Below are 26527 nucleotides of genomic sequence, written 5' to 3'. Positions count from 1 at the left end.
AACCAAGAGTATAGTTTAGGCATAACAGGGGTGGAGTTGTGATGTAGATACATATTTTTAAAAACTATGAGTGTATATGCACACATTTACACTGTCTTTGGAGCAGGTGTAAATTTGTGTGAAAGCATTTCTGCGCTATTAGGGATAGTTCTAAGAGCCTATTTTACACAGGCACGTAAGTTCCTATGTTGCCAGACATAAAAGTAGAATCGTCATAAGTCAGAAAACCTCTGTTTAGAGCAATTACTATTAGCTACTCTAAGTTATTGCTTAACTTCTTGTGTTGTAGGGAAATGCACTTATCTGGGCTGTAGCTCACTCGATTGGGAACACTCAACAGAGGCCTCTGTTTCTCCAGTGCTTCTTCAGGAGCTGTGCCCTCGGCTACTGAGTCTGCCTACACTACAGCCTACTCTAGAGCGAAATATAATGATAGGGAAATTCTCCTACAATCCAGCATGAGGCAGTTAGAGGAGCAACAACAAACGTGTTTTGAGATACACACATGGCATACAAAAAGTAGTACAAATATTAAAGCAACATTGGAGGGCAGTACAATCACACCCAGCATTTCATAACCAGAGGTTACACATAGTGTACTCTAGAGAAAAAAATTTGGAAGACATGATGCAGCCTAGGTTAGGAGACAGATCTAACTCCATACCAACTACGGGTCATAAACATTGTGGAAGCTACTACTACAAATCATTTCTATAGCACTACCAGTCGTACGCAGCACTTCACAATTTAAGCTGCATCTATTGTTCAAACATGAGGAGTACAAATGAGTTTACTAATCCTAATGATAGTAAAATATACAAGTTAAGACATAATACAGATTGCAACAGCAACCATGTAGTGTATGTGTTATAATGCACTTGTTTAAAATTATACGTTGGGAAAACCACGCGAGCACTGAAACAGTGTCTTGGCGATCATAAATTTAACATCACTCACCAGCGCAGGGAAGCCCCTCTAGTGGCTCACTGCATGGAACAACAACATACGTTTGCGGACTTTAAATGCACGGTTATAGATCAGTTGGACAAATCACTAAGAGGTGAAAATCGAGACCGGGCTTTAGTACAGGTGGAACAATGGTGGATCTTCAGGTTAAATACGTTAACTCCTAAGGGACTAAATATGCACATAGAGTGGAAGGCATTTCTATAAAGAAGGGAAAAATGTCAAATTTGGGCAAGAGTGAAGTCCCTTTAATGAATCAGGTCGGTAGAGACCGGAAGGAAAAGGTAGCATCAAGTTTAAGAACCCTGACACCATTTTAGATAGTTAAATCGTGGGAGGATTGTGAAAAATTACAAGCGGACCTTACGAGACTGGGAGACTGGGCGTCTAAATGGCAGATGACATTTAATGTGAGCAAGTGCAAAGTGATGCATGTGGGAAAGAGGAACCCGAATTATAGCTACGTCATGCAAGGTTCCACGTTAGGAGTCACGGACCAAGAAAGGGATCTAGGTGTCGTCGTTGATGATACATTGAAACCTTCTGCTCAGTGTGCTGCTGCGGCTAAAAAAGCAAATAGAATGTTAGGAAAGGAATGGAAAACAAAAATGAGGATGATATAATGCCTTTGTATTGCTCCATGGTGCGACCGCACCTCGAATATTGTGTTTAATTCTGGTCGCCACATCTTTAAAAAGATATAGTGGAATTAGCAAAGGTGCAGAAAAGGGCGACGAAAATGATGAAGGGGATGGGACGACTTCCCTATGAGGAAAGGCTAAAGCAGCTAGAGCTCTTCAGCTTGGAGAAGAGGCGGCTGAGGGGAGATATGATAGAGGTCTATAAAATAATGAGTGGAGTTGAACGGGTAGATGTGAAGCGTCTGTTCACGCTTTCCAAAAATACTAGGACTAGTGGGCATGCGATGAAGCTACAATGTAGTAAATTTAAAACGAATTGGAGAAAATGTTTCTTCACTCAACGTGTAATTAAACTCTGGAATTTGTTGCCAGAGAATGTGGTAAAGGCAGTTAGCTTAGCGGAGTTTTAAAAAGGTTTGGATGGCTTTCTAAAGGAAAAGTCCATAGACCGTTATTAAATGGACTTGGGGAAAAATCCACTATTTCTGGGATAAGCAGTATAAAATGTTTTGTACATTTTTGGGATCTTGCCGGGTATTTGTGACCTGGATTGGCCACTGTTGGAAACAGGATGCTGGGCTCGATGGACCTTTGGTCTTTCCCAGTATGGCAATACTTATGTACTTATGAAGTAAAAACAAGCAGGACCTTTGAAAGAAAGGTAGGTGTCTTCATGCACATCACACTATAAGCTTACTCTAGTGATCCATTCTCGAAATGGTTATGTTTATATATTTGTTGCAGGGTAAAAAAAAGGGCAGACTCAGTAGCTGAGGACACAGCTTCTTAAGAAGCACTGGAGAAACTGAGGCTCTCTGTTGAGCATTCCCAATCGAGTGAGCTACAGTCCAGATAAGTGCATTTCCCTACAACACAAGAAGTTAAGCAATAAATTAGAGTAGCTAATAGTAATTGCTCTAAATGGAGGTTTTCTGACTTATGACGATTCTGCACCTAATCTTAATAGAGCAGATGACGGTCTGCATAGGATTGGAAGCAGCCTGCTACCAAGGAAAGTACAATTAGGGTGAATGCAGGGAATCTGAAGTCTTTCCTCCATTACAGGTGAGAGTATTTAGCTTGCTCACAGCTTTGATTGAATTCATTTCTAATAGCAAGTACCCAATGCATGGATAAAAGTAGGCAATTTGGGGGGCTTTTCAGATAAGCACCCTGTTACAGAATTAGTCCCACACACTGGCAGATGCTTATATTTTATAAAATGAACACATATGCGCTGATTCCTATCAGCATATTCATGCATAAATTCCTCCTGCCTCATAGCTGATGTAACTGTATGTGGAAGCTTTCATATAGGCCATTTTATAGGGGTCCATAGACTTTTATAAAGTAGGTTCAACTTGTGCCTCTCTATGCCTTCACAACCTAGGAGTCCTTTTATAAAATTACTCTCCTATTTTTTGTCTCATGAAAACTTTTCTTGGAAAAACAGGGAGGTACTGTTCTCTTACCGGCACTACAGATGTATCATTTATACGGTGCCACCTATCTTGGATCTTGTTCCTGATGAAAACCAGGTAATGACCCGATGAGGCATTACCACAGTGAACTACCACTGAAAACAAAGAGTGTAGCTGCTCCTTCTGGAAATAAAAAGAGAAACAAGAAGAAACTCTTCTACTGTAGAATTAAAGGGAACATTTTAAATAGAACTTCCAACTTGCTGATTTCTAGATAGAATACTTCATTTTGAAATGCCCTACATTTTAATTTTGATTTATTTATTTTATTGCATTTGTATCCCACATTTTCCCACCTATTTGCAGGCTCAATGTGGCTTACAGAGTTTGGTTATGACATAGTCAATCCATGATGTCAGATACAATTAGTAATGATCAAAGATTAGGGAAGAGAGAAGGAAGGTATGATTCACCCATGAGGTTTAAGGAGGCAAAAGTTAGTGCAATGGCTCCAATACCTGTCAGGTTTTCAGGATATCCACAATGAATATTCATGAAAGAGATTTGCATTGCATTGAAGACAGTGCATGGAAATCTCTCTCATGAATATTCGTTATGGATATCCTGAAAACCTGACTGGCTGGGGTGCCTCCAGGACCAGGTTTGGGAACAACTGAGCTAGTGGATTGTGGCTGATTGTTGTATTAAGTAAAAACAAGACATGCTTTATCCATTGACGGAATGCAGAGACACTTACTTCTGGGCAATCAGCATGCTGTTCATGAAAGGACCTAAATTTTATTTCCTGAGGAAATGTCATATAATGATAGAGTTTTTTTGGCCTCCCAGTGTTGTAATCCAAAGTGAATCTTTTCAGGTGTAAGCACACAATGGGTGAATAGTCCAGCACTTTGCATCCCTGATAGGAGAAAAATGTATTACAATTTTTTAGTGCAAATTCTGAATCAGTATTTTATTTTTGTTAGTAATTGGATTTATTCATTTTATAGTGAATCTAGGAGACACAGAAAGCCCCATTTATTCCCATACATATAGAGAATAATGTCCAGCTGAACCCTCTGCTGGGAAAGACAACCTTAGCTGGGAAGGGTGGAGATCAGCATTCACCATTCTCTCTACGGGTTGTGAGACTTGTGGGTACAGGTTAGATGCTAGGGGTTTGAGAGACTGATGAATGAAGTGAATACTGCTGCAAGAGGTAATTGGATTCAATATCTGGCTGGAAGTGGCAGTTAAGATGTAAGTGAGAGGACATGGGTGGTGGGGTCACCAAGTCAAAGACTAGAAGTTGGGTAACAAAGGCAGGGGTTGGTAGTCAAGATGTAGATCATAGGGACAGGGTTCAGAGTTAAGGGTTGGGGGTGAGTAAGGAGATGGCAGGGATAGGAGTTGAAAATTGAGATGTAGCTCTGAGAGACAGTGTTGGGAGTTGGGATTTGGGGGACACAAGAGGTGCGGGTCATAAGACAGGAATCTGAGACACTGCAGTATATCAGCAATAGGGAAGTAGTTTGAGAGACACTGTTGGGCAGAAGAAAGGGCTTCAGGATGCTAATAGTATGGTCTGTATAGATCACATAGCCCAATTCGTCACTGGAAATATTTTATTTTGAAATATATCTAAAAAAACCCAAACCTATTTCTTACTTTTAAATATTGTTCTTTATTTCTTAAAATATGAAGCCTTATTATTTTACTTCCAACAACATGAGGATCTAAATTTGGGAACAGGTATTTTTTTTCAAGTTTAAAAACACTAACTTTTAACTAAGTCTCAAATTGAGGTCATAAGGACACAACAGCTAGGGACGAGTTCAGTGGCCAGGGCTTTAGAAGATTATTCAGTGGAGGTCATATGTTAGAAAGCAGGGCTTTGAAAGACTGGTGGTCAACGATCCCAGGATATAAGTTAGGCTGTTGGGTGGAGATCAGAGACCAGGGTTTCAGAGATTTTTTTTAAATGGGGAGTGGGAGGAGATCATGGCTAGAACTTTGAGAGAATGTTGGGAAAGGTTCAGAAGGCATGGGATAAATGTTTGAATGAAGAAATCAGGAACAGCTTCCATACTTGACATGCTTTTGCTGTCTTCTTACACTTCTGACAGTACACCATGCTATCATTTTCTAAGAACTGGATACTAAAGAACACTTTGAGGGCCTCCTCCTAGAAAGAAGAACAAGATACAGAGTTTAGCTTCTCTATATTCCAGCAGAAAAGACAGCAAAACACCATACAACATACAGTTCTTTCCTAGGATTGGCTTGATCACTAACTGTCCACGTAAAGTGGCATAATTTGGGGGGCAAGGGCAGCACCAGCATGGCAGTCGGTGTCTCTAAACAAGACAGCCTGGCCACCACTAGGCCTTGATCACCCATGTGGCCTAGGTCTGCTGCATCTCATCCTTCTCATATAGGAAGATTGGAGGCAGTGAGACACGGTAGCAATGCTCGAGGCCCCATGCTGACTGTACTGAATCTTGTTTAGAGATGCTGACTGCTGTGCTGGTGCAACTCAAATTGTGCCACACTGGAGGGGAAAGAAAGGGAAGGGGAGATGATGGAAACCTTGTGGGGAGAAGAGTAGGGAAGGGAAGGGGAGATAGACATCTTGGGGGAGGGGGAGGGAATAGAGAAGGGAAGAGGACATGCTGGACATCTGAGAGGGGGTTAGGAAAAGAAAGGATGAATGCTGGATGCCTTGGGGGGTGGGATAGGGGACAGACTGAGCACTTGGAGCATGATGGTTAAGTTAATGGTGTACACACGGTAGTGGGGTGGGGGAGAATGAAGAGGAGATGGTAGAAATGAAAGGGAAGAGCTTTGAGCTGCCTGGTGAGGAGGGGGCATCTGGCTGAAGGTTTGTCTAGGGCATCAGATACCCTTAGGTCAGCCCTGTTCTTTTTAGCAATTATTTGTATTTTATAAAATAGGCAGGATTAAAATACTTTTCTGACAAGTTGAGGATAGCCCTCACCATGAGAATATCTTTACAACCATATAGTCTGAATTGAGCTCATTCTGACTCATCACTGTCCATCTGTGCGTACCTACGAATGTTGAGACCCTATGGGTCAAAACAACTGTCAATCAAAATAACCACAGTTTGAGCATGAAATGATTTTTGAGTCATGGTATGTTTGTGGCACAAATAATTCATAATTACTGGAAAGCTGATATTCATACCTGCCCTGTCTATATGAAAAAAAAGCCATGAGAAAATCAACAATTAAAAGGAATAAAAATTGTAACTATCACCAGCAGTGGACTGGCCTATTAGAGGACTGGTTATTTCTTAGTGGTGAGTGGGTCAGCCATCTAGACACTGGTGGTGCTAGCCAGTGCAGTGTCGAGGCTAAGCTGTTGAGTTCATCCCTTAAAGGTATAGGGGTTCATAAGTGAACACCATTGGAACTGCTGCCAGCCCATGGGTTCCTGTGCCACAAACATGCACATTTTTGACAGAAAAGGTCTGTCATCTTTCGACATAAATCGGAAGATGGGCGTCCTTCTCACAGGGTCGTCCAAATCAGTATAATCGAAAGCCAATTTTGGGCGTCCCCAACTGCTTTCCATCGTAGGGGTGGCCAAAGTTCAAGGGGGCATATCGGAGGCGTAGCGAAGGTGGGACTTGGGTGTGCCTATGGACGTCCTCGACCCATAATGGAAAAAAAAGGGTGTCCCTGATGAGCACTTGGATGACTTTACCTGGTCCTGTTTTTCTTATGACCAAGCCACAAAAAGGTGCCCGAACTGACCAGATGACCACCGGAGAGAATCGGAGATCACCTCCCCTTACTCCCCCAGTGGTCACTAACCCCCTCCCACCATCAAAAAATATCTTTAAATATATTTTTTGCCAGCCTCTATGCCAGCCTTAGATGTCATATTCAGGTCCATCATATTCAGGTCCATGACAGCAGTATGCAGGTACCTGGAGCAGTTTTAGTGGGTGCAGTGCACTTCAGGTAGGTGGACCCAGGCCCATCCCCCTCCCTACCTGTTAAGTTTGTGGAGGAAACAGCGAGCCCTCTAAAACTCACCAGAAACCCACTGTACCCAATCTAGGTGCCCCCTTCACCTGTAAGGGCTATGGTAGTGGTGTACAGTTGTGGGTAGTGGGTTTTAGGGGGGTTTGGGGGGGCTCAGCAGACAAGGTAAGGGAGCTGTGTTCCTGGCAGCATTTTATGAAGTCCACTGCAGTGCCCCCTAGGGTACCCGGTTGGTGTCCTGGCATGTCAGGGGGACCAGTGCACTACAAATGCTGGCTCCTCCCATGACCAAAGGGCTTGCATTTGGTCGTTTCTGAGATGGGCGCCCTTGGTTTCCATTATCACTGAAAATCAGAAATGACCAAGTCTAGGGACGACCATCTCTAGGGACGACCTAAATTTCAAGATTTGGGCGTCCCCGATCGTATTATCAAATAGTAAGATGGACGTGCATCTTGTTTTGATAATACGGCTTTCCCCGCCCCTCCATCGGGACATTTTGCGAGGACGTCTTCAACAAAACTTGGGCGTCCCTTTCGATTATGCCCCTCAAAGAGAGCAAACTCGCATGGGATGTACCACTGCTGCTTGTGGAAATCATCAGCACCAAGTACTGTAGTGACTGGTGTGGATTATAAGATGAGGAACAGTCCCAGCAGTAAGGTGAGGAGGAAAGAAGGAGGGAAGGAGGGAGGGAGACATATGTGATGGGCAATTCTATACCTAGATATTTTATTTATTTATTTATTATTACATTTATATCCCACCTTTTCCCACTGATCGCAGGCTCATTACAAGAAGAACAATTATACAAATTGAGGATAAAGATAAAAATAACAATTAAACAGCAAAAAAGGCAAGAGATAATAACAGGTAATTATTGTCCTTGGATCTGAAATTTATAGTAATAATTAATTCTAGTTAAGTTAAACCTGGGGAATAGGCCTTCTTAAACAATACTGATTTCAATAATTTTCGGAAGTTTAGGTAGTTCTGGGTAGATTTGATTTGTTTGGGTAGAGCATTCCATAATTGAGTGCCTATGTATGTAAAGTTGGTGGCGTAAATTGATTTGTATTTAGGCCACTACAGATATATGCAGTTATGTGCGTCTTGCACTCAAAAGTGGCACTTTAACTGGCATTTATGAGTACAAGTGCCCTACATGTTATTCTATAAGGTGGTGCATTAGTGCTATAGTGCATAACTGCAAGGGGGGCCATACACATGGATGGAGAATAGGTGGACCATGGGCATGATGCCAAGTGACACACGCAACTTATAGAATGCTATAAGATATGTGCATAGCATGGTGCACTTAGGCATGCCAACCTGGCATAAGTGAATGTGCCTAACATTTGGCATGCCAGAGTGGGTTTACACTAGCATTCTGTAATGACTTAGGTATGCCTAAGTGCCATTATAGAATTGGCACTCAGTATTCCCCCTTATGATACCTAACTTGAGGTATCACATTATAGAATTGCCCTCTAAAAGGATGAGGAGGAAGGAAGAGACACTCCTTCCTCTCCCTTGGTTGATTTTTTTTTTTTGCTACAATCTTTCCCTGAGTATCACAGATAGCCTAAAGAACCTGGATATCATCAGCATACAAGTGGCATGTCAGACCTGCCTCCCTAACTATGCTCACTATGTCCCTCATATAGATATTAAATGTAATCAGCTATGCTCACGCTCAGTTAGCAGTGCTTTGCTGGAAATCTGATGTAACTAGTCGTGGCCGACTTCCAGCTTCCACACCACTGAGCGTCAGAAAGCTGCACAGGTCACTAACCACGCCCTTTACTCCCTAGAAGTAAAGGGGGAAAAAAAACTAAAAATTGGATTACTCCTGATTTTGAAAAAAACCAGACTAGCTTGGAAGATTTAATAATTTTATATTTATTGAATAGCACCAACAGTTTCAGTGAATGGAAATAGTCAAACAATGACTGTAATAATTTTAACTATATTTTTCTATTACCAGTTTCTTTAATTGATCCAACACATTTACAAAACATTAACCTTTAAACTTTTCCTTTTCTTTACAGGTTCCACAACCTTATCATCGTAGACTAGAACAAATCAGATAAGTATTATAACTTTCAACCTACCCCTTTTTGAACAAGAAAATGTATAGTTTTAAGAAAAACCCCTACAATCAGCTACCCACCCCTATTAAGAATTTGATTCTTTGTTATTCTTTTCTTTTACAGGTGTCACAAGGATCTTCACTCCCGGGAGACTTAATGTAAGTAATAATTTTTGTCTGTTTCTGTTATTTGTATTCTTTAACTCTCTTTGTTTCTACAATTGTACTTAGAGGTCGCCAAACTTGTACACTGGATCTTTCTTGCGGTGGGGCCCAAACTTCCGATGTTCACTCTTCCCTCCATGACGTCTTCGTGCTACACCTCTCACTTAACAAATAAAATGGGAGCAAAACCCTGCCTTCTTATCTTAAACTTTTAAGAATATTCTATTTATGGGGATTTATAATAATAAACTGGGGCTCACTAGCTAAAGTCAAACAAAAATTAACTTAAACACCCTTCTATTTCAATTCCAGGCTTTATTTTATTTATGCCCTAGGCTAAATAGAGTGTCTGATCACTTGCAGCAGAGCAGTGCAGCTCAACATTCCACTGCCAGCCTTACTTCTCAACATTCCGCTTCTTCATCTTCTCTGCACTCATACAGCCTTTCAAGATTCTTTCCTTTACTCTCACCTAAAACCCCAAAACCCAACTTTAAAAAATACTTAACTCAGCCACCTAACCTCCCCCCTCACCTTATCTAACCTAACTTTCACTCTCAATCACCTTTTACTCACCCAGGACATTCAAACTCAAAATAAACTTAAGGGAACCCTCTTCACTTTAAATTTTTATCCCACATACATACTTCCTAATTACTCTTAATAATTCTATTACCCTAAAATTATTTGTTCTCCTCTTTTCACCCAAAATCACTCTTCCTCACTCACAACACCATAGCGCTTCCTCACTCTCTGAAGGTCAAAACCACTCTGACCAACTGTTCACCAAGCCGTTTCCCAGGAGACGGACCCTTCGGCTTGGGGTTCCAAACCCTAGCAGCCAATCCTACGTCCTGCTCAGCATTCCGCAGCTGCCTGCTGACAAGCGGAATGCTGAGCAGCACAACTTAATCTCCATTTTAAATAGGAAATCCCCATAGAAATCTATGAGAAATTCCTAAATTATTTAAAAACCACCATAAATTTATGCTAAATCACCCCAAATTTACTATGCCCACTAAACTTCCCATTCCCTACTAAACTGTATTTTTAGAATTTAAATATCCCACAATTTAACGTCCGCCCACCATTATTCCACCTAAACCCCTTCCAAAAATCCCAAACTCAGTAAAAACCATTCCAAAAATTCAATAAATACTTCCTTAACCTGCCCCATCGAATTTAACAATTTAACCCTTTCCTATCCCTGTTAAACCCACGCTCGTCCAAAACCCCTATTAAGAATTTAAAAATTGAAAAACTAAATCACCACAAAAATCCTAAAAAATTCCCCGAACCTAAAACTGAAAACCCCGTCCAAATCCGTTAAACCCCTGATTTATTAAAAATCAAAAACCGTATTTTCATAATTTAAAATTAAACTAATTAAAATTTTAAAACAAAAACCTCCTTACCTGATTCCTGATTTTCTTCTCACATTTCCACTTCCCTCCGTTCCGATCCTCGACGTCCGTGGATAAAATCGGAGCCAAAAATAAAAAAGCTCCGAAGCCGGCCCAAAATTTAGGCTTCGGCCTACACGGAGCTTCACGTCAGAAGAAGGCGGGACATTGAGCGAAGGGAAGACTAGTAGAGACGTCGGGAGCGCCGCCTCCTTCACTGACGCTGCGCCTTCGCTGCCCTGCCAGCCGGACGGAGGTAAATTTAAAAGAGATTTTGTTGGGGGGAGAAGAGGGCGGGCAGTTGGAGTGGGAGGGCAGGGGAGAGAGGACAGCGATCATCTTCACGGGGGGGGGGGGGGGGGGCGCGCGCTCCAACCGCTTGTCTGCGGGGGGGGGGGGGCCGCACCCGATCCCTTGCAGGGGGGCGCCACAGACCCTTGGCACGGCCCTGTTGAAGACTCACCTATTTACCTTGGCCTATGGATTCTCCATCTGAGTCTGGCACCCAGCGGACAGCAATCTTTCTGTATCTCCTATTTTGCTTATTCTTTTGCTATCCTTATTTCTCTTTTCTCCTACCCTATTGTTTTATGACATTCCTTTCACTTTTAAGCCTTTGGCTATGTTATTTTATTGTAAACTGCCTTGTTTTTTTGGAAAAGAAAGGCGGTATATAAAATTTTAATAAACTATAAATTAAACTATACCAGCACTGATGCTTTGAAGCTTAGAATAGTCTAATTTTTTTAACATATTGGTCATGGTACTGCCATTAAATTCTAGGAACCATTTTTCATTATTATTTATTAAAATTTGCTGTACTGCCTAGCTTTGACAGATCACAGTGGTTTACAAAATCCAAAATCCATAAAATGTATCTTAAAAATAAAAGCTCCTTTAAAAATAGGATAGAGCTAACATATACATAGAAATTGTCCAAGTGTTTGCTTACCACAGATTGATAAGGAAGATCATTTGGCTGAAGGACTGGCAGAGGGATGGTCAAAAGGCGTGTCTGTTCCACTTCAGAGTGACCACAGGGTTCAAAAACCAGAAAATTCTCTGCTGACACTGTGAACAACTTTGATAAAGCCTGTAAGAAACCTCACAAAAATTGATCTTTATTACCTAGAACCTAAATTCCATGGGGATGATATTCAGACTACAGGAGGAAGCCCGGCTAACTCCAACGGTTGGCAGTCAGCCCGGATATTCAACGCTGGGCCGTTTCCAGTGGTTGGCATTGAATATCCGTTTTATTTTTGGTCGGTTTAAACTTAACCAGCTAAGATGATTGATATTCAGAGATAGCCGGTTAAATTTAAACCGGCCAAAGATATTCCAGCTATTGTAAGCAGCGAAATGTGGCTGCTTACAATAGCCGGCTATGCATTGAATATTTGGGGATAGCTGGCTATATCGTGCGATATAGCCAGTTATCTCCTAGCCACTATCTGGGAATATTCAGTGGGGGATAGCCAGCTATCCCCTGCTGAATATCGCCGGATAGCTGGTTAAGTGCCATTTAACCAGCCAGGTACCGTTCCTGGACGGTTACATTTATTTATTTATTTCATTTACATCCTACATTGTCCCAAATAGATCAGGTTCAATGTGGCTAACAAATTATTATAATTAACAGTACAAAAGGGATGTGGAACAATATACATTAAGTTATGATAACAAAGCAATTGAGCATTAAATGCTACAATTTAAACTATAGATAAGGACTAAGTGCTTTGAAAATACTCCAAGAGACATGCAAAGATATCAAATGAGAAATTAATCATATATAGTACCAATTAAAGTAAAACTGAAAAATAAAATTATTATAAATTAGAAATCGACATTAATTGAGACCATCCATGAGAAATTGCTTAAACAGAAAAGCTTTAAGGTGTTTCTGGAATGTCAAGTAATTAGGTTCCCATCTGATTATTTTCGAGAGGGAAATCCACCACTTGGTACAGAGGTACGGGAATCCTAATGCAAAAACTGACTTATAGATCACATTTTTGCAGTTGGGGTAGTGGAGGATTAAATAATCTCTGGAGCCAGGAAGAGCATTACGAAGGGGAAGATCAATTAAAGGTGGCATATAATCTGGAGTTAAGGCAATGTAAAGTTTAAAGGCTATTCTGGCTTTGATTGGGAGCCAGTGTAATTTTATAAGCAAAAGGAGATGCACTCTCAAATCGGGTAACCTTATAAACTAATATGGGTTTCCCCGCTCCTTCGCCGGTACGTCCTGCGAGGATGTCCTCAGGAAAACTTGGGCGCCCCATTCGATTATGCCCCTCATAATATACTACTTACAAAGTCAAAACAATACGCAGGGCTTTTTTTGAGGGGGTACTTGGGGTACTGAGTACCGGCACCTTTTCCATTGTCTGCTAAAATTGACCCATGGTCCCCAAGTTTTAATGAAAGAGCTCAGGCTCTACACACCAATTCTGCCTTTTCATAGGTTCTGTGACTGGTTGCAGGGGGCCTGGCTATTGTGGGGAGGGTCCCTCAGTGATTACCCCCACCCCTGAAGGGTGGCCTAGCATTTGAGTACCGGCACCTTTTTCACTAGAAAAAGTGCACTGACAATACGTAATATGGCTCACTTCATTCCTTTACCTGGGTTACCATCCACCTTGGTCTGACATTTCTTCAAAGAGGTATTCCATCTACATGGATTACTCAAAACCATTGTCTCAGATTGGGGAGCTCAGTTCATTTCAAGGCTCTGGGGAAGTTTATGCAAGGCCCTACGAATTAATCTGGATTTCTTGTCTGGCTATCACACTCAAACCAAAGGGCAGAAAGAAAGAGTCAACAGATCCTAAAGATCTTTCTGTACAGCTATGTGTCCTCCCAACAGAATGATTGGTCTCACTTATTAGCATGGGCTGAATTCAGCTACAATCATGTGAGTGAAACTTCTGGCTCATTGCCATTCCAAATTGTGTTTGGGCAGCATCCCAGAGTGCCCTTGCCCATACCTCAAACTTCCTCAGTATCTGCCACTGAGGTCACAGCTGTATCCCTCACTAACCAATGGAGAAAAGCATGGGAACTCCTGGTCCAGACCGAAGAAAAACATAAGAGGCAGACGGATAAGAAGAGATGTCCGGCTCCCCAACTCCAACCTGGGGATCTGGTCTAGCTATCCACTCAGAACCTTTGAGTCAAACTTCCATCTTCCAAGTTTGCTCCTCAGTTTATTGGGCCATACCCTATTATTCACCAAGTTGGACTCATCTCATATCAGCTGATCCACTCTGCAGATCCATAACACGTTCCACATATCCCTCCTCAAACCTCTTGTGCTGAAGTGGAAAGGAAGCAAACATCCTGTACCTTTTACCATGGCCACAGATCTGGACAATGAGTACAAGGTCCAAGACATCCTGGACTCTAGAAGGCAAAGTCCAGTACGTTGTCGCATGGAAGGGCTAAAGTCCCGAAGACAACTCCTGGGAGCCAGCGATTCATGTCCATGCTCCACAGTTCATCAGAAAATTCCATCATATGTTTCCCCATGGACCTAAGCCTGGATTGAGAGAAGGGTCTTTGGGAAGGAGGTATTGTCACAGTTGCAGCAGTGCCTCACACCCCAACTCATTTCTCATCCTTAGGGGACATCGGAGTCGGGCTCCACAGCTTCACCTAGGACCCTGGACTGTCTCTCTGATGTGGCGGGCTGCCCATGCTGCTGCTGCTTCTGGTTGCTTGTTGTGTGGGACTCTCCTGTGTGGGTGATCCTGGTGCCGGCCAGTGCTGTCTCTCCTAGGCATACACGCGTGCTGAGGGCTAAAGACTTAAAGGGCCAGCGGCAGGAAAATCACCTGGATGCCCGATGATGATGTCTCCTGTTGGGGCCCTTATAAGGGATCTTGGGACTCTCCTACACTGCCTTTGTAACAGGTGTCCTAACTTTGCCTTGTGTCATTTACTGAATCCAGCTCTAAGTGAAAACCTTTTCAAAGTAATTATACCACCCTTTCTCGCTCACTCATATAACCTTCCCATCCTTCACCCAGTTTCCTTTTCCTCACCTGGTTTCAGCTGCAGATGAAATAGTGAGATTCTTGCTTCCCCACCACAACTTGGCTTTCTGCAAGCTTTAGCCACACAGTGCCAGAAGTTTGGGTTGGTCTCACGGTTTCAATTCTTGTGAGACTTGAAACCATGAGATGAACCCCAACTTCCAGCACTGCATGACTCATGCTTACAGAGATCCAAGTCATTGTGGGGAAGCAGAATCCTGCTGTAAGCACCACAAGAATTGCTAAACTTCCAACGGCCAGAAAAAAGCACTTGGTGGGCTGGGTTTTGGCCCATGGGCCCTAGTTTGGACAAGTCTGCCCTATGTGATGAGCAGCTAGAGTGTAGGACTGGTGGGGCATAGGGCTGGTGCTATGTGATTAGCTTGTGGAGGAGGATGGAAAGTGACGGTCTGGGAAGCTGAAGGTAACAGAACAATGTAAATAACACTGAAAGAGCAGCTAGAAATATGGCAATTGTTACTTATGTATATCATAGGTGGAAGGGAGATTAAGCACAAGGTTAAAGAACTCATTCAATTACCCACAGCAAGCATATGGTGATGGGACTGGAATCCAGATCTTCATGTATTATAGCTCTGTACTTTCACTATTAGTCTGTAAACCTGATGGCTCCTTGCAGGGGTTCCTGTGAGCAGTTAAACAAACTGCAACAAAAAACACTGCTCTTCCTTTAACAGTGTAGTTGTACTCACCGATTTTGAATTGTGATCCAGCTGTGTCTTTAATGCTGAGAAGATATGTCTCAGAAGCTCTTCTGCATCCAGTTCTTCATTGGCTCCACCGGGAAAAAAATAGAACATAAGTACATAAGTACAAGTATTGCATACTGGGACAGACCAAAGGTCCATCAAGCCCAGCATCCTGTTTGCAACAGTGGCCAATCCAGGTCACAAGTACCTGGCAAGATCTCAAAACTGTACAATATATTTTATTCTGCTTATTCTAGAAACTTTTATGCTGCATATTCCAGAACTTTTACAATCTACTGAAATCCCTTCTTCCCCTCAAAATAAACCCAAATTAGCCATATTCTGGCTTTTCAGAAGGGACACTTAGCTTTTTGACTCTGGTTCAGGAATGGGCGAACTGGCCAGGATTTAATTAAGGTAGTTTCAAGTCAGAAAGGTCCTCACCTCAGATTTTCAAAGACAATTTGGCTCTCTACATAATATGAGCAATGGGAATAAGAGGTTTGAGGAGGCTGAGACCTATACACCTTGTAAATAAGACCTGCTCCACATGCCTTATTCAAACTAAACTTATAGGGCTAGAATCAGTAAATGGCACCCAAATTTGGGCACTGAAAAAATGAGCGCCAAGCGCTATTTTATAAATGGTGCTTTGCGTTGGACACTGTTTATAGAATAGCACTTAGTGCTGAGATCTGCGCCCAGGTTTGGGTGCGAAGAATGACACCAACGGAAACCTGGAGTAAATCTTCATGCCTAAATTATGTGCAGATCTCCTGTATTCTATAATACTGTACGCATTTGTAGTGAATGCCCCTGAGTCGCCCATGCCCCTCCCATGGCTATGCCCCCTTTTCACTTGCGTGCTACAAAATGTACACGTGCACTTGTATAGAATAACGCTTAGCAAGATGCATGCGTAAATTCAAATTGGTCCCAATTAGCACCACTAATTAGGTACTAACAATCGTTAGTGCCTGATTATTGGTACTAATTGACTTGTTATTCAAATAAATTGTGTGCATAAATTGGGTTTATAGAATTTGGGGGAACATTTGCTTGCAGTTTAATCACCCATTTATTTATCCCAATGACTTTGTGCTACCCATCTTGTCTTTCTGTATCTCAGCTGCATATGAAGATTTTTCATTGTATTGTATGAACATTGTAAGCATCATATCTATATTATTCAAATATTCTAATATGTGCCTGTTAGGGTGTTTCATTTGTATTGTGCAGATCTTATATATATCGTATCCGTGTTATATGAATTTTCTACCATTCTGTCTATTATGGTGTATCATTTGTATTCCGCTGACAGCTGACATCATATTTTTGTTATGTGAATGTTCTACTGTGCAGTTTTAATATGTATATTTCTGATAATGTATCATGTCATTACTAATACTCGAGTGAGAGAGAGAGAGACTCTAATTAAAAGTACTAAGCCTGTGAGGTAACAGAGCTGATTACTGTCCCTTTGTGTACATAAACAAAGTACTTTGACTTTTATGCAACCTGTGTGTATGTGTGCCACATTTGTGTGAGGTCCTGACTCCTGTAGCCAGCCACTAGTTACACTACCAGAATGTGCCTTTGCAAAATGGCTCGTCCCGCTGCACATGCTGGCAATAGGGTTGCCAACTGGCTGGTTCTGAGCTGGCGTGGCTGGTTTTCCAATGGCCAGGCTGACTGCCAACAGACCCCAAAAACCAGCACCACAAAAGCCATTTTTTTAAAAACGACCTCTCTCTCCCTCCCTATGCATCAACAGCCAGCAGCGATTAAAGCACTCTGCCTCCGGCCAAGCTCAGGTGCTTTTCTGTTTCTCTTCAATGTCCCACCCTTGAAGAAACAGGAAATTGCAACAGAGGAGGCAGGACATTGGAGAGGAACAGGAATGTGCCTGAGTCTGGCCGAAGGCAAAGCGCTTTAATCTCTGCTGGCCACTGATACATCAAGTTTGGAGGACCCGGGTGGGGAATGCAGGAGAAATGCTGGATCTGTGTCAGGGGGAGGAAATGGAACTGGAGATGTGCTGACTTGGGTGTGGGTGGGGGGGGGGGGGGGAGAGAGGGAGAGGCTGCTATGCTGGATGGAGGGGGGAAGGGGATTGGAACTTGGAAGATGATGTGCTGGATGCGGTTTGGGGAGAGGGAAGAAGGAGAGAAGGGATATGTTGGTCCTGGGATGGGAGGGAGGAATGGAGATATGCTGGACCTGCGAAGGGAGGGGGTATGGAATGGAGATATGCCAGACCTGGGATGGGAGGGAATGGAGATATGCTGGACTTGGGATGGGAGGGGATGAAATGGAAATATGCTGGGCCTGGGATTGGAGGGGAGGGGTGGAATGGAATATGCTGGACCTGGGATGGGGAGATGGAGATATGCTGGACTCCGATTTGAAGGGAGAGAGACATAAGTACATAAGCACTGCCACGCTGGGAAAAGACCAAAGGTCCATCAAGCCCAGCACTCTGTCTCTGACAGCGGCCAATCCAGGCCCCAAGAACCTGGCAAAAGGAGATAAGCTGGACCAAGTTTTGTGTGAGTGTGTGTGTGTGTGGGGGGGGAGTGGTAATATATAGGACCTGGGATTGGGAGAGGGATGGAGATATGTAGGACCTGGAATTGGGGGTGAATGGAGATATACAGGACCTGGGTTTGGGGGGATGGAGATATTTAGGACCTGGGATAAGGGGGGAGATGGAGATGTGGTGGACCCGCTGGGAATGGGGAGGGGGAGGGAGAGAGATTAGGTTACACTAGCAAAGGGATAGGGACACAGAGGGGACAACTGAATATAAGGGGAGACTAGGAACACTAAGAGGACAGATACTAAACATGTGGAGGGGATAGAAACAGAGACACAGAGGAGAGATGCTGGAAAGGACAAATAAGGATGCAGAGAGAAGATGGATGGTGGACAGGAGGAGAAGTGTCAAGTGGACAGGACATCTTGGAAAGACAGGAAAAACAGAGAAAAGCACAAGAGAAATGGACCAGATCATATGGAAAAATGAAATGCTCAGACTACAAAGGTAGAAAAAAGTATTTTATTTTGCATTTATTAATTAAAATCTGTCACCTTTGGGAAACGTGCATCTCTGATATCTTCCACTTCAGTTTCTCTGTCTCTAGTATTGCTGTATATGCAAGTCTCATTTCTTGAGGTTTACTTTTTTTTGCCTTCATATCTCTATTATTAATGTGTAGTCCCTTGTTTCATATTTGCTGAGAGCCTGCCTGTGTTTTACATGTGTGATCAAGGTGCGGTATTCTGCTAGCATGTAGTTTCTATACAGAGATCTGTAGCACTCCTGTTTGTTCTATTTTCTCACTAGGGGCTGTATTGGTGTTTTAGGGCCCAGTGTAATTTTTATAGTGTTGCCTTTTCACGAATAAACTTGTTGATTTTGAGATCTGGAGGTTAGTGCTATTATGGTATGGTAAGTTGTTTCTACATAGCGTTTTTCAATGGAGGGATTGTGTGTTGGTTTTACTGAGGGGACATCAAAATTTTAACATGATTTTAGTTTGTCATAACATCAGAGTTTGCAAAATTATCAGAGAATATATGTATGTACCATTTTTTTCTTCTGAGATGGCAACGCTAATGTGGATGGTTAGGTGTGGGGAGGGTGGGGGGTGGAGGAGCATGGGATAAGGTGCAACAGTAGTTGAGGCAAGGGACTTGAGGCAGGGCATGGGGCAGGAGAAGGGAGAGGCATAGAGCATGGCGTCGGGTTTTTCTCTTTCAAAAAGTTGACAACTCTAGCTGGCAAATATACATGCACTCAGCAATTTCTTGTCTACAATACTACTGGAATTGAGCACATCCCGACCTGGACATCTCAATTCTGATCTGTATGTTTTCTGTAGAATGGGGCTCAGAGGATCTTCTATAGGGCAAGAGCATGGAAACCAAGCATGGAAGCTTCAGTTCAAAACAGCAGTGAAAAGACATTTGAACTTCTAAGAAGGCATGGGAGAGTGGAGGAGTGGCCTAGTGGTTAGGGTGGTGGACTTTGGTCCTGGGGAACTGAGGAACTGAGTTCGATTCCCGGCACAGGCAGCTCCTTGTGACTCTGGGCAAGTCACTTAACCCTCCATTGCCTGCCGCATTGAGTCTGCCATGAGTGGGAAAGTGCGGGGTACAAATGTAACAAAAATAAATAAATACCTGGATAGGTCCCATTGGTTTTCATTTGCTGTCATTCACTATTTTGCACTAATATGAAGTAAATTAGTTCTATGGTGAGGAATGAGAAATACAACCTCTAACCTAGTAGCCCGATGAAGAAAGGGGGTGGAGTGGGGTTTGGGGGACTTACAGATAGAAGATTAGGGTGGAGGCAGCAATGTGGTGGTCACTTCTTCAAGTCATTTCTGGGAGTTATAAGAATACAGACCCCCCCTAGGAACCTTGATGTTCATTGGTAGGAGGGTGAGGATTAGAAAAAGGTAATGTAGGAAGGAAGGAAGGAAGGAAGGAAGGAGGGGAAGCATGGAGGGAAATGGGAAAAATGAGAGTGATGTACTAACTATGGCTTAGGTGATACTTGTTGTAATAGCATGATAACTTGATATGTGCTTATTTCTGTACTGATGCTGCATGTGCAGCAATGTTGGTTTATGTGGTCACCAATAAAAAGATTTAAAAAATGACATTTCCCTATTTCAAATAGTAGTTTAGGTTATTTTGCACTTTATTAAGATTCTCAGAAATGTAGCCCCTCTCCTTTATAATGATAGATTCCTTTCGCTGATTTGCACATGCCTTTTGCAAATTCTTATTTTAATCAGTAGATGCTTATGTGAGAGGAGGGGGCTGCAGGGAAAGGGAGACGTATGTGGTGGTGGTGGGGGGTGAGGAGATCCATGTGGCCGGAGGGAGGGTGCAGACACCCATGTGGCCAGGCTGGAGGGGTGCGGAGACCCATGTGGCTGAGGGGGGGGGGGGGGGGGGGGGTGCTGCAGAGACCCATGTGGCCAGAGGGTGCCGCAAACCAAAAAAGTTTGGGAACCCCTGATCTATAGAATTCTCTGTATAGAAAAAAAGATCCAGGTTACATTATGGCGTGGGCCCTTAACTCACTGGCCTGTACCATAATGTGATCATAGTCCTCAGCAAAATTTGTGTAGACTTTGAAGACACTAAATTGACAGGAAAATTGAAATCATCAATATCAATAGATCAAGGAACAGTAAGCAAACCTCATTAATCAAAACCTAACACATTTGATAACTCTTTTAGGGATTGGACAATGTCACAGGCTTAGCCCAAGCAAAACTTCTCTGGAATTGTGAGGCAGCATTTCAGTCTCCTATCATCCCCAACCAATAACCACTCAGAGATCTAGGCTTGATTGATAGCTGACTCCTATTTTCAACAGCAAGTGGTTCCCATTCCCTGTTCATTTTAGAAAATTTACGCCTTGCTCCTCACTTACCTTGTATCCCATTATTCCTTAAGCACATTATGAGGCCTGAGTCCGCCACGTAGCCCTCATTTTTATTCCTCATTCTGCAGAAAAGCTTGTGTAGCTGATGAGGTACATTCATTTCAGGATCTTCAAGACCCCCACTGTTGTCATGTCTTATAAAAGAAAAACATGTTACTTCCTCCATAACTACTTGATTCTGATTTAACAGTTTATCCTTTCAGCATCCTCTCATTTACCGCTTAAATTTATCTTGGAATTTAATCGTCCAGCCCTGATTTGCGTAACTGTAAGCGATCAGAGTATTTGTCAGAAAAAGGGTAGTTTCTTGCAGTGATGCTCTGCTACCAATAACAAGAATGTTGACAGTATGAGCTAGTGCTTTACAAGTGAACTTTACCCTATGAGTTCCATGAGGACTGTACCACTGCAGTTCCCTGTGAGTACCAGAATGGCTATACCACTGCAGAGCCTTGTGAGTGCCAGTAGGACTAGCACTGCAGGACAAGAAAGAGTAGTTTATTAGTTAGAACAGTGGACTGACATCTGGGGTTCAGATCCTGCTGCTGCTCTTTGTGACTTTGGACAAGTCACTTAAACCTTCTGTTGCCTCAGGTATAAAATTAGACTGTGTGCCCTCTGGGGAGAGGGAAGTACCTAGCACATCTGAGTGTAACTTGTCTTGAGCTACTAATGAAAAAGCACACGCTTAATTTAAGTGAATGCTGTGCTTTATAAAGGGCCACCAGTAGAGGGTACTGTGTGGAATAAGCCTGGAAGCAAATTTAAGGATTATTGGAAGACATTTGTGGAGCCAGTCTGATATTGTGAACATTGGTGTTAACCGTAAACGTTCCTGGATTACTAATTGGATTGCCAATTGGCCAGCTTTCCTTTGGGCAGGCTGGTTGTTGACAGAAGTTAAAGATCAAACTATTCACCAAATTCAGTATATAATCAGGATAAATGAAATCACAAACACATTCTATTTAGAGCCAATGCCAAAATAAATAAATTGATACTGTAGTGGGAGAAAGTCCCAGAGAAGCATACAGTTACTCAAAATACCATACTGGGAGCACCACTACAGTGACAAGTTATCTAAGTGGCAACTGGGGCTAATCTCAATCATCAATTAACTCCCACAGGGCATTTGTGTCCGAAAGTGCTCGTAGGGCAAAATAAACTTGGCTCACAAAGTCCATAAGCTGCTCTAAACAGTAATACAATTGCAAAATCAGCACTCTCCTCATGTTCTAACCAATTTTCAAAAATGCTTCAAAAGGCAGATAATTTGGAAATTGGAAGTTAAGTATATGAATAGAAAAAAAACTGGGGGGTTAGCATTGAGCTGTATAGGCAAGCATTCTGAATAGGCCAGGTGTTTGAAAGTTACTGACTGAGGATCAGGGTAGTTTGATGGATCATAACTTCCTCCCACCATGGTCAAGCCAAGAAAGTAAGAAAAAGAGGTCAGTTTCAGAGGATAGTTTGGGGATAGGGACAGTTTGGGAGAATTACAGGAAGTTGTATGGCAGTTTGGGGATTTGGGAACAGTTGCAGGGGTTAGTTTGGGGGGGGAGGGTGGAGCAGATGGAGGGGTTAGTTTTGAGGGGTGGGGAAGTTTGAGGGAGTTAGGGTATTTATGGGGTAGTTTTGTATATTGGGATTATTTTCAGAATCAGGGATGGGGCTTTTTTGGGATGGAGGACTGTTGGAAGGGGTTAGTTTTGGGGGATGGGACAATTTCAGGGTTGTGGTGAGTTGATAACAGGAGAGAGGATATTTGAAGCAAGCAATATCTTAACTGCTGCCTTTCACTGTATGTAAATTTCTATGCTGCAGAATCTGGGACTGCTTTTCCTATAGAAATACATTGGTCGATTTTTTTGGTGGTGGTGGTGGTGGGGGGAACTTATTTAATTGGAATCTCTGGTCTGATCTGGTCCATTTTCAAACTTGCAATATCTTTTTACCAGCCTCCCCCTCCCCCAATTCCAACTTTCATGTTATTCTGTTTCATTTTTAGAGAGTTCTTTTGCCCCTTGTCTTGCAGACAGACAGATGGACGGACGGACAGGAAGACACATAGCGTGACCCCTTATTTTCTGTCCCAAGATATCTGAATAGTGAACTGAATACCATCATTATCCAGAAATGTTCTGGGACAGCCTGGCTCTGCCCATGCTCCACTCTGGCACTATCACCCTAATTCTATAAAAGACACCTCGAGATACATGCGCAAATTTGGGCACATGCTGAAATTGCATGCGCACCTTAATTGAATAATGAGCCAACTGGCACCAATAATTGGCTTAACAAGCAATACATTTTGGCACTAATTGTACTTAATTAAGGTGTATGCACATATATTTAGCCGTGTGATCCGTGCCTAAATTTTACAAGTGTCGTGGAAAAGAGGGCATGGCAATGGAAGAGTCATGCATGTTCATGGTGGAGCATATGCGTGGATTTTGGATACATGCACAACTGGGGCTCAGTGCCTAAATTTAGGCACCAGCATTTACACTACATTTTCATTGGTGCAAATGAATGCGCCTAAATGTAGGAGCAACCCCGCACTTAAGCGCTATTCTATAAACCATGGCTAACTTTAGGCATGGCTTATAGAATAGCGCTCAGCATTTATTTTTTGGCGCCTATTTTTTCGGCACCATTTATAGAATTCAGTCCTATCTCTCAGGTGCCAAGGCAGTCTGTAAGGACATTCAGAAACACTATCCTTTTAATTCTAGAAAGTTTCACACCCAAATTTCTGACTAGCACACAAATTTGCTTACTCAGCTTATAGAATAAGGTCAGTTCCATGCATAACTTAATGAATTAAATAACCACTAATTAGCCGTAACCAATTATTGGCTATGATTAGTGCTAATTGGCACTTACACACATGATCAGTTAGAGGAAATACCTACTGATAGATTTGGGGATAAATTTGCTCCAGTCTCATCCGATTTAGTAATAAAGATTTTTAAAAAGCTAGCATAAGAACATAAGATAGCCATATTGGGTCAGACCAATGGTCCATCTAGCCCAGTATCCTGTTTCCAACAGTGGCCAATCCAGGTCACAAGTACCTGGCAGAAACCTAATTAGTAGCAACATTCCATGCTACCAATCCTAGGGCAAGCAATGGCTTCCCTATGTCTGTCTCAATAGCAGACTATGGACTTTTCCATGGAGTGATACAGAGGAATTATAGTATTTTTGGTCTTATTTACCATCCCTTTCCTAATAATTCCTAGTATCCTGTTTGCTTTTTTGGTCAAATCGCTACTTAGTTTCTTAGCGTCTTTAGGCACCGGGGTCAGCAAGATGTTACCATGGCTTGCTGGGAACTTGCCTTCACCGAGCATATGGTTTAGGTACAGGGTCAGGTCTTCAAGGAAACAGGCAGGGGCACTTTGAAGCAGATAGTTGGGGCAAACTCCAGCCTGCAGTACTTCCTAACAAATCGGCGAAGCTCCCTCTTGACAGAATCAACTGAGAGAGTGGAAAAGCTGGAGAATAAACGGTCCGCTGGCTGCTCGTCAGGCCCCGGGTCCAAGCCTGCAATAAAGTCACCAATGTTGGAATTGTTTTGCGGAAGGGCGCTCTGCAGCTTCTTAAGTTTGTCTTGGAAAAATTTTGCTAAATCGGCAGCAGGCGGGGTACCACCACCCGTAGAGGTAAGTACCGCAGTATCCATTAGCTTGTTTACAAAGAAGAAGAGTTTCTTGGCATCTTTGAAATCCGGGCCAATTTTTCCTTGAAGTAATTCTTTTTCGCCTGCCTGAGTGCATAGAATTGAGTGACTTAGAATTTACACGCATCATGTTACAGAATACACTTAGACAGTTGTGTGCGTAAATTCTAATTAATGCCAATTAGTGTCAATTATTGCTTAAGTGACAATTATTGGCACCGATTGTCTTGTTAACTAAATTAAGTTGCACGCACAAATCCAGAATACGACCGGCTTTGTGCACACAACTTAAGTTGCACTATACAGAATCCAGTGGATAGCGTTGGGAAAAAGGAGCAGAATCTACTCTCTGGCCATTGACTTGTGGTGTTCCACAGGGATCTTTGCTGTCCCCCCCAATTGTTTAATATATGTTTGAGTGCTCTGGGTAGGTTTTTAGATAAACAAATATGTTTTCTATATCCTATGCAGATGATATATTCATCCTCTGCCCAGAACCTGGAAGATACTTTTCTTTCTGTGAAGCATTTTATTACCACAGTGAATAATTGGACAAATAATTTTCTTAGATTAAACAGATTAAACTGTTGTGGTTTGGAGATTTGTAAACCAGTTCTTCAACTAATGTTATTTTGTTCTCAGGAGAAACACTCAGATTTGAATATAAATCTAAAGCACTAGGAGAGATTCTAAACTCAAACCGACATTTGAATTTCAGATTAATGAGCTTGTACATTAGTTCTTTTTCATTTTGCATCACTTAAGAGCTGTAAGATCATCTTTAAGTCCTTCAGGCTTTAGAACCATAGCTCAAGCCATCTTGAGCCCTCACTTGGATTATTGCAATTCCTTGTATTGTTCTATCACATCAAAAAAACTATGTAGGAAGCTGCAATTGCTGCAGAATACTTTTGCAAGGTTGATTTTCATAGTATGAAAGTTTCATAAAGCAACTCTGCTTTTGAACGCTACATTGGCTCAAAGTGAAATCATGTCTTAATTTTAACACAACCTATTTGACATAAAAGTTTTTACAGTCTGAATTCAGAAAATATAGTGCAACTTTTAGAATTTTCTATTAATAGATTGACTTCTTAGATTTTCCATAAATTCAATCTCTGTACGCTTCTCAGATTCAATTTGGGAAGAATCTTTTTTTTTTTGTTACATTTGTACCCCGTGCTTTCCCACTCTTGGCAGGCTCAATGCAGCTTACATGGGGCAATGGAGGGTTAAGTGACTTGCCCAGAGTCACAAGGAGCTGCCTGTGCCTGAAGTGGGAATTGAACTCAGTTCCTCAGGACCAAAGTCCACCACCCTAACCACTAGGCCACTCCTTTTGTACATCAAAGTGCCAACATTTTGAATAATATTCCTTATCAGATTTGTCAAACTTCACCTTATCTTTTCGAAGGGCACTTAGAGGTTATCTATTTCTAAATCAGCGATTGTTAAATTTTATTTGTCTTTAATAAGGAAGATTGCTATAAATCCATTTATATGTGTTTTTATTTCTCTTTTGTAATTCGCCTCGCATCCTTAAGGTTAATGGTGGAATATAAATTTTACAAAAATACAATACAGTTACTGTCCTTAGTCAGTATTCTTTAAGGTAAACACTCAAATTCTAGAGCACACAACTCCAAGGGGGGCATGGTCCTGGAAGGGGGCATAGCAGCACAGGAAACAGTGGAGATAACCAAAAACAACAAGAATATCGATGATGCCGTGTTTCGGCTGAATGGCCGGCATCAGGAGTCCAGAGCATTGCAGAACAACAAATTGTCCTGGTACTCAAAATCATGCACCAGACATTTCTCTGACTCAGATGCAGAAAGAGCTATTCATCTTCTGCTCTTTGTAAAACTCCAACAAAACTCTTGTGGTAGTTTCTCTCCTAGAAAGTGGGTTGGCAGCAGAAAGGTAT

General features: G+C 42.3%; 1 protein-coding gene across 1 annotated transcript in view; it reads right to left on the bottom strand.

Moving 5' to 3' along the window:
* LOC115478881 (ubl carboxyl-terminal hydrolase 18-like) overlaps positions 1-26527 on the bottom strand; it is a 136990-nt gene that overhangs the window by 36127 nt on the left and 74336 nt on the right. The window contains exons 7-12 of the mRNA XM_030216526.1: positions 20904-21049; positions 15452-15534; positions 11654-11794; positions 5118-5213; positions 3786-3947; positions 3080-3211 (exon numbers count right to left, since the gene is read on the bottom strand). Coding sequence (XP_030072386.1) covers positions 3080-3211; positions 3786-3947; positions 5118-5213; positions 11654-11794; positions 15452-15534; positions 20904-21049 — 760 coding nt within the window. The remainder of the gene's footprint in view (positions 1-3079; positions 3212-3785; positions 3948-5117; positions 5214-11653; positions 11795-15451; positions 15535-20903; positions 21050-26527) is intronic.

Source organism: Microcaecilia unicolor, chromosome 10, assembly GCF_901765095.1.
Source record: "Microcaecilia unicolor chromosome 10, aMicUni1.1, whole genome shotgun sequence".
Taxonomy (NCBI): domain Eukaryota; kingdom Metazoa; phylum Chordata; class Amphibia; order Gymnophiona; family Siphonopidae; genus Microcaecilia; species Microcaecilia unicolor.
Note: the sequence above shows the minus strand (reverse complement) of the source record. Positions and strands in the feature narration are given on the sequence as shown.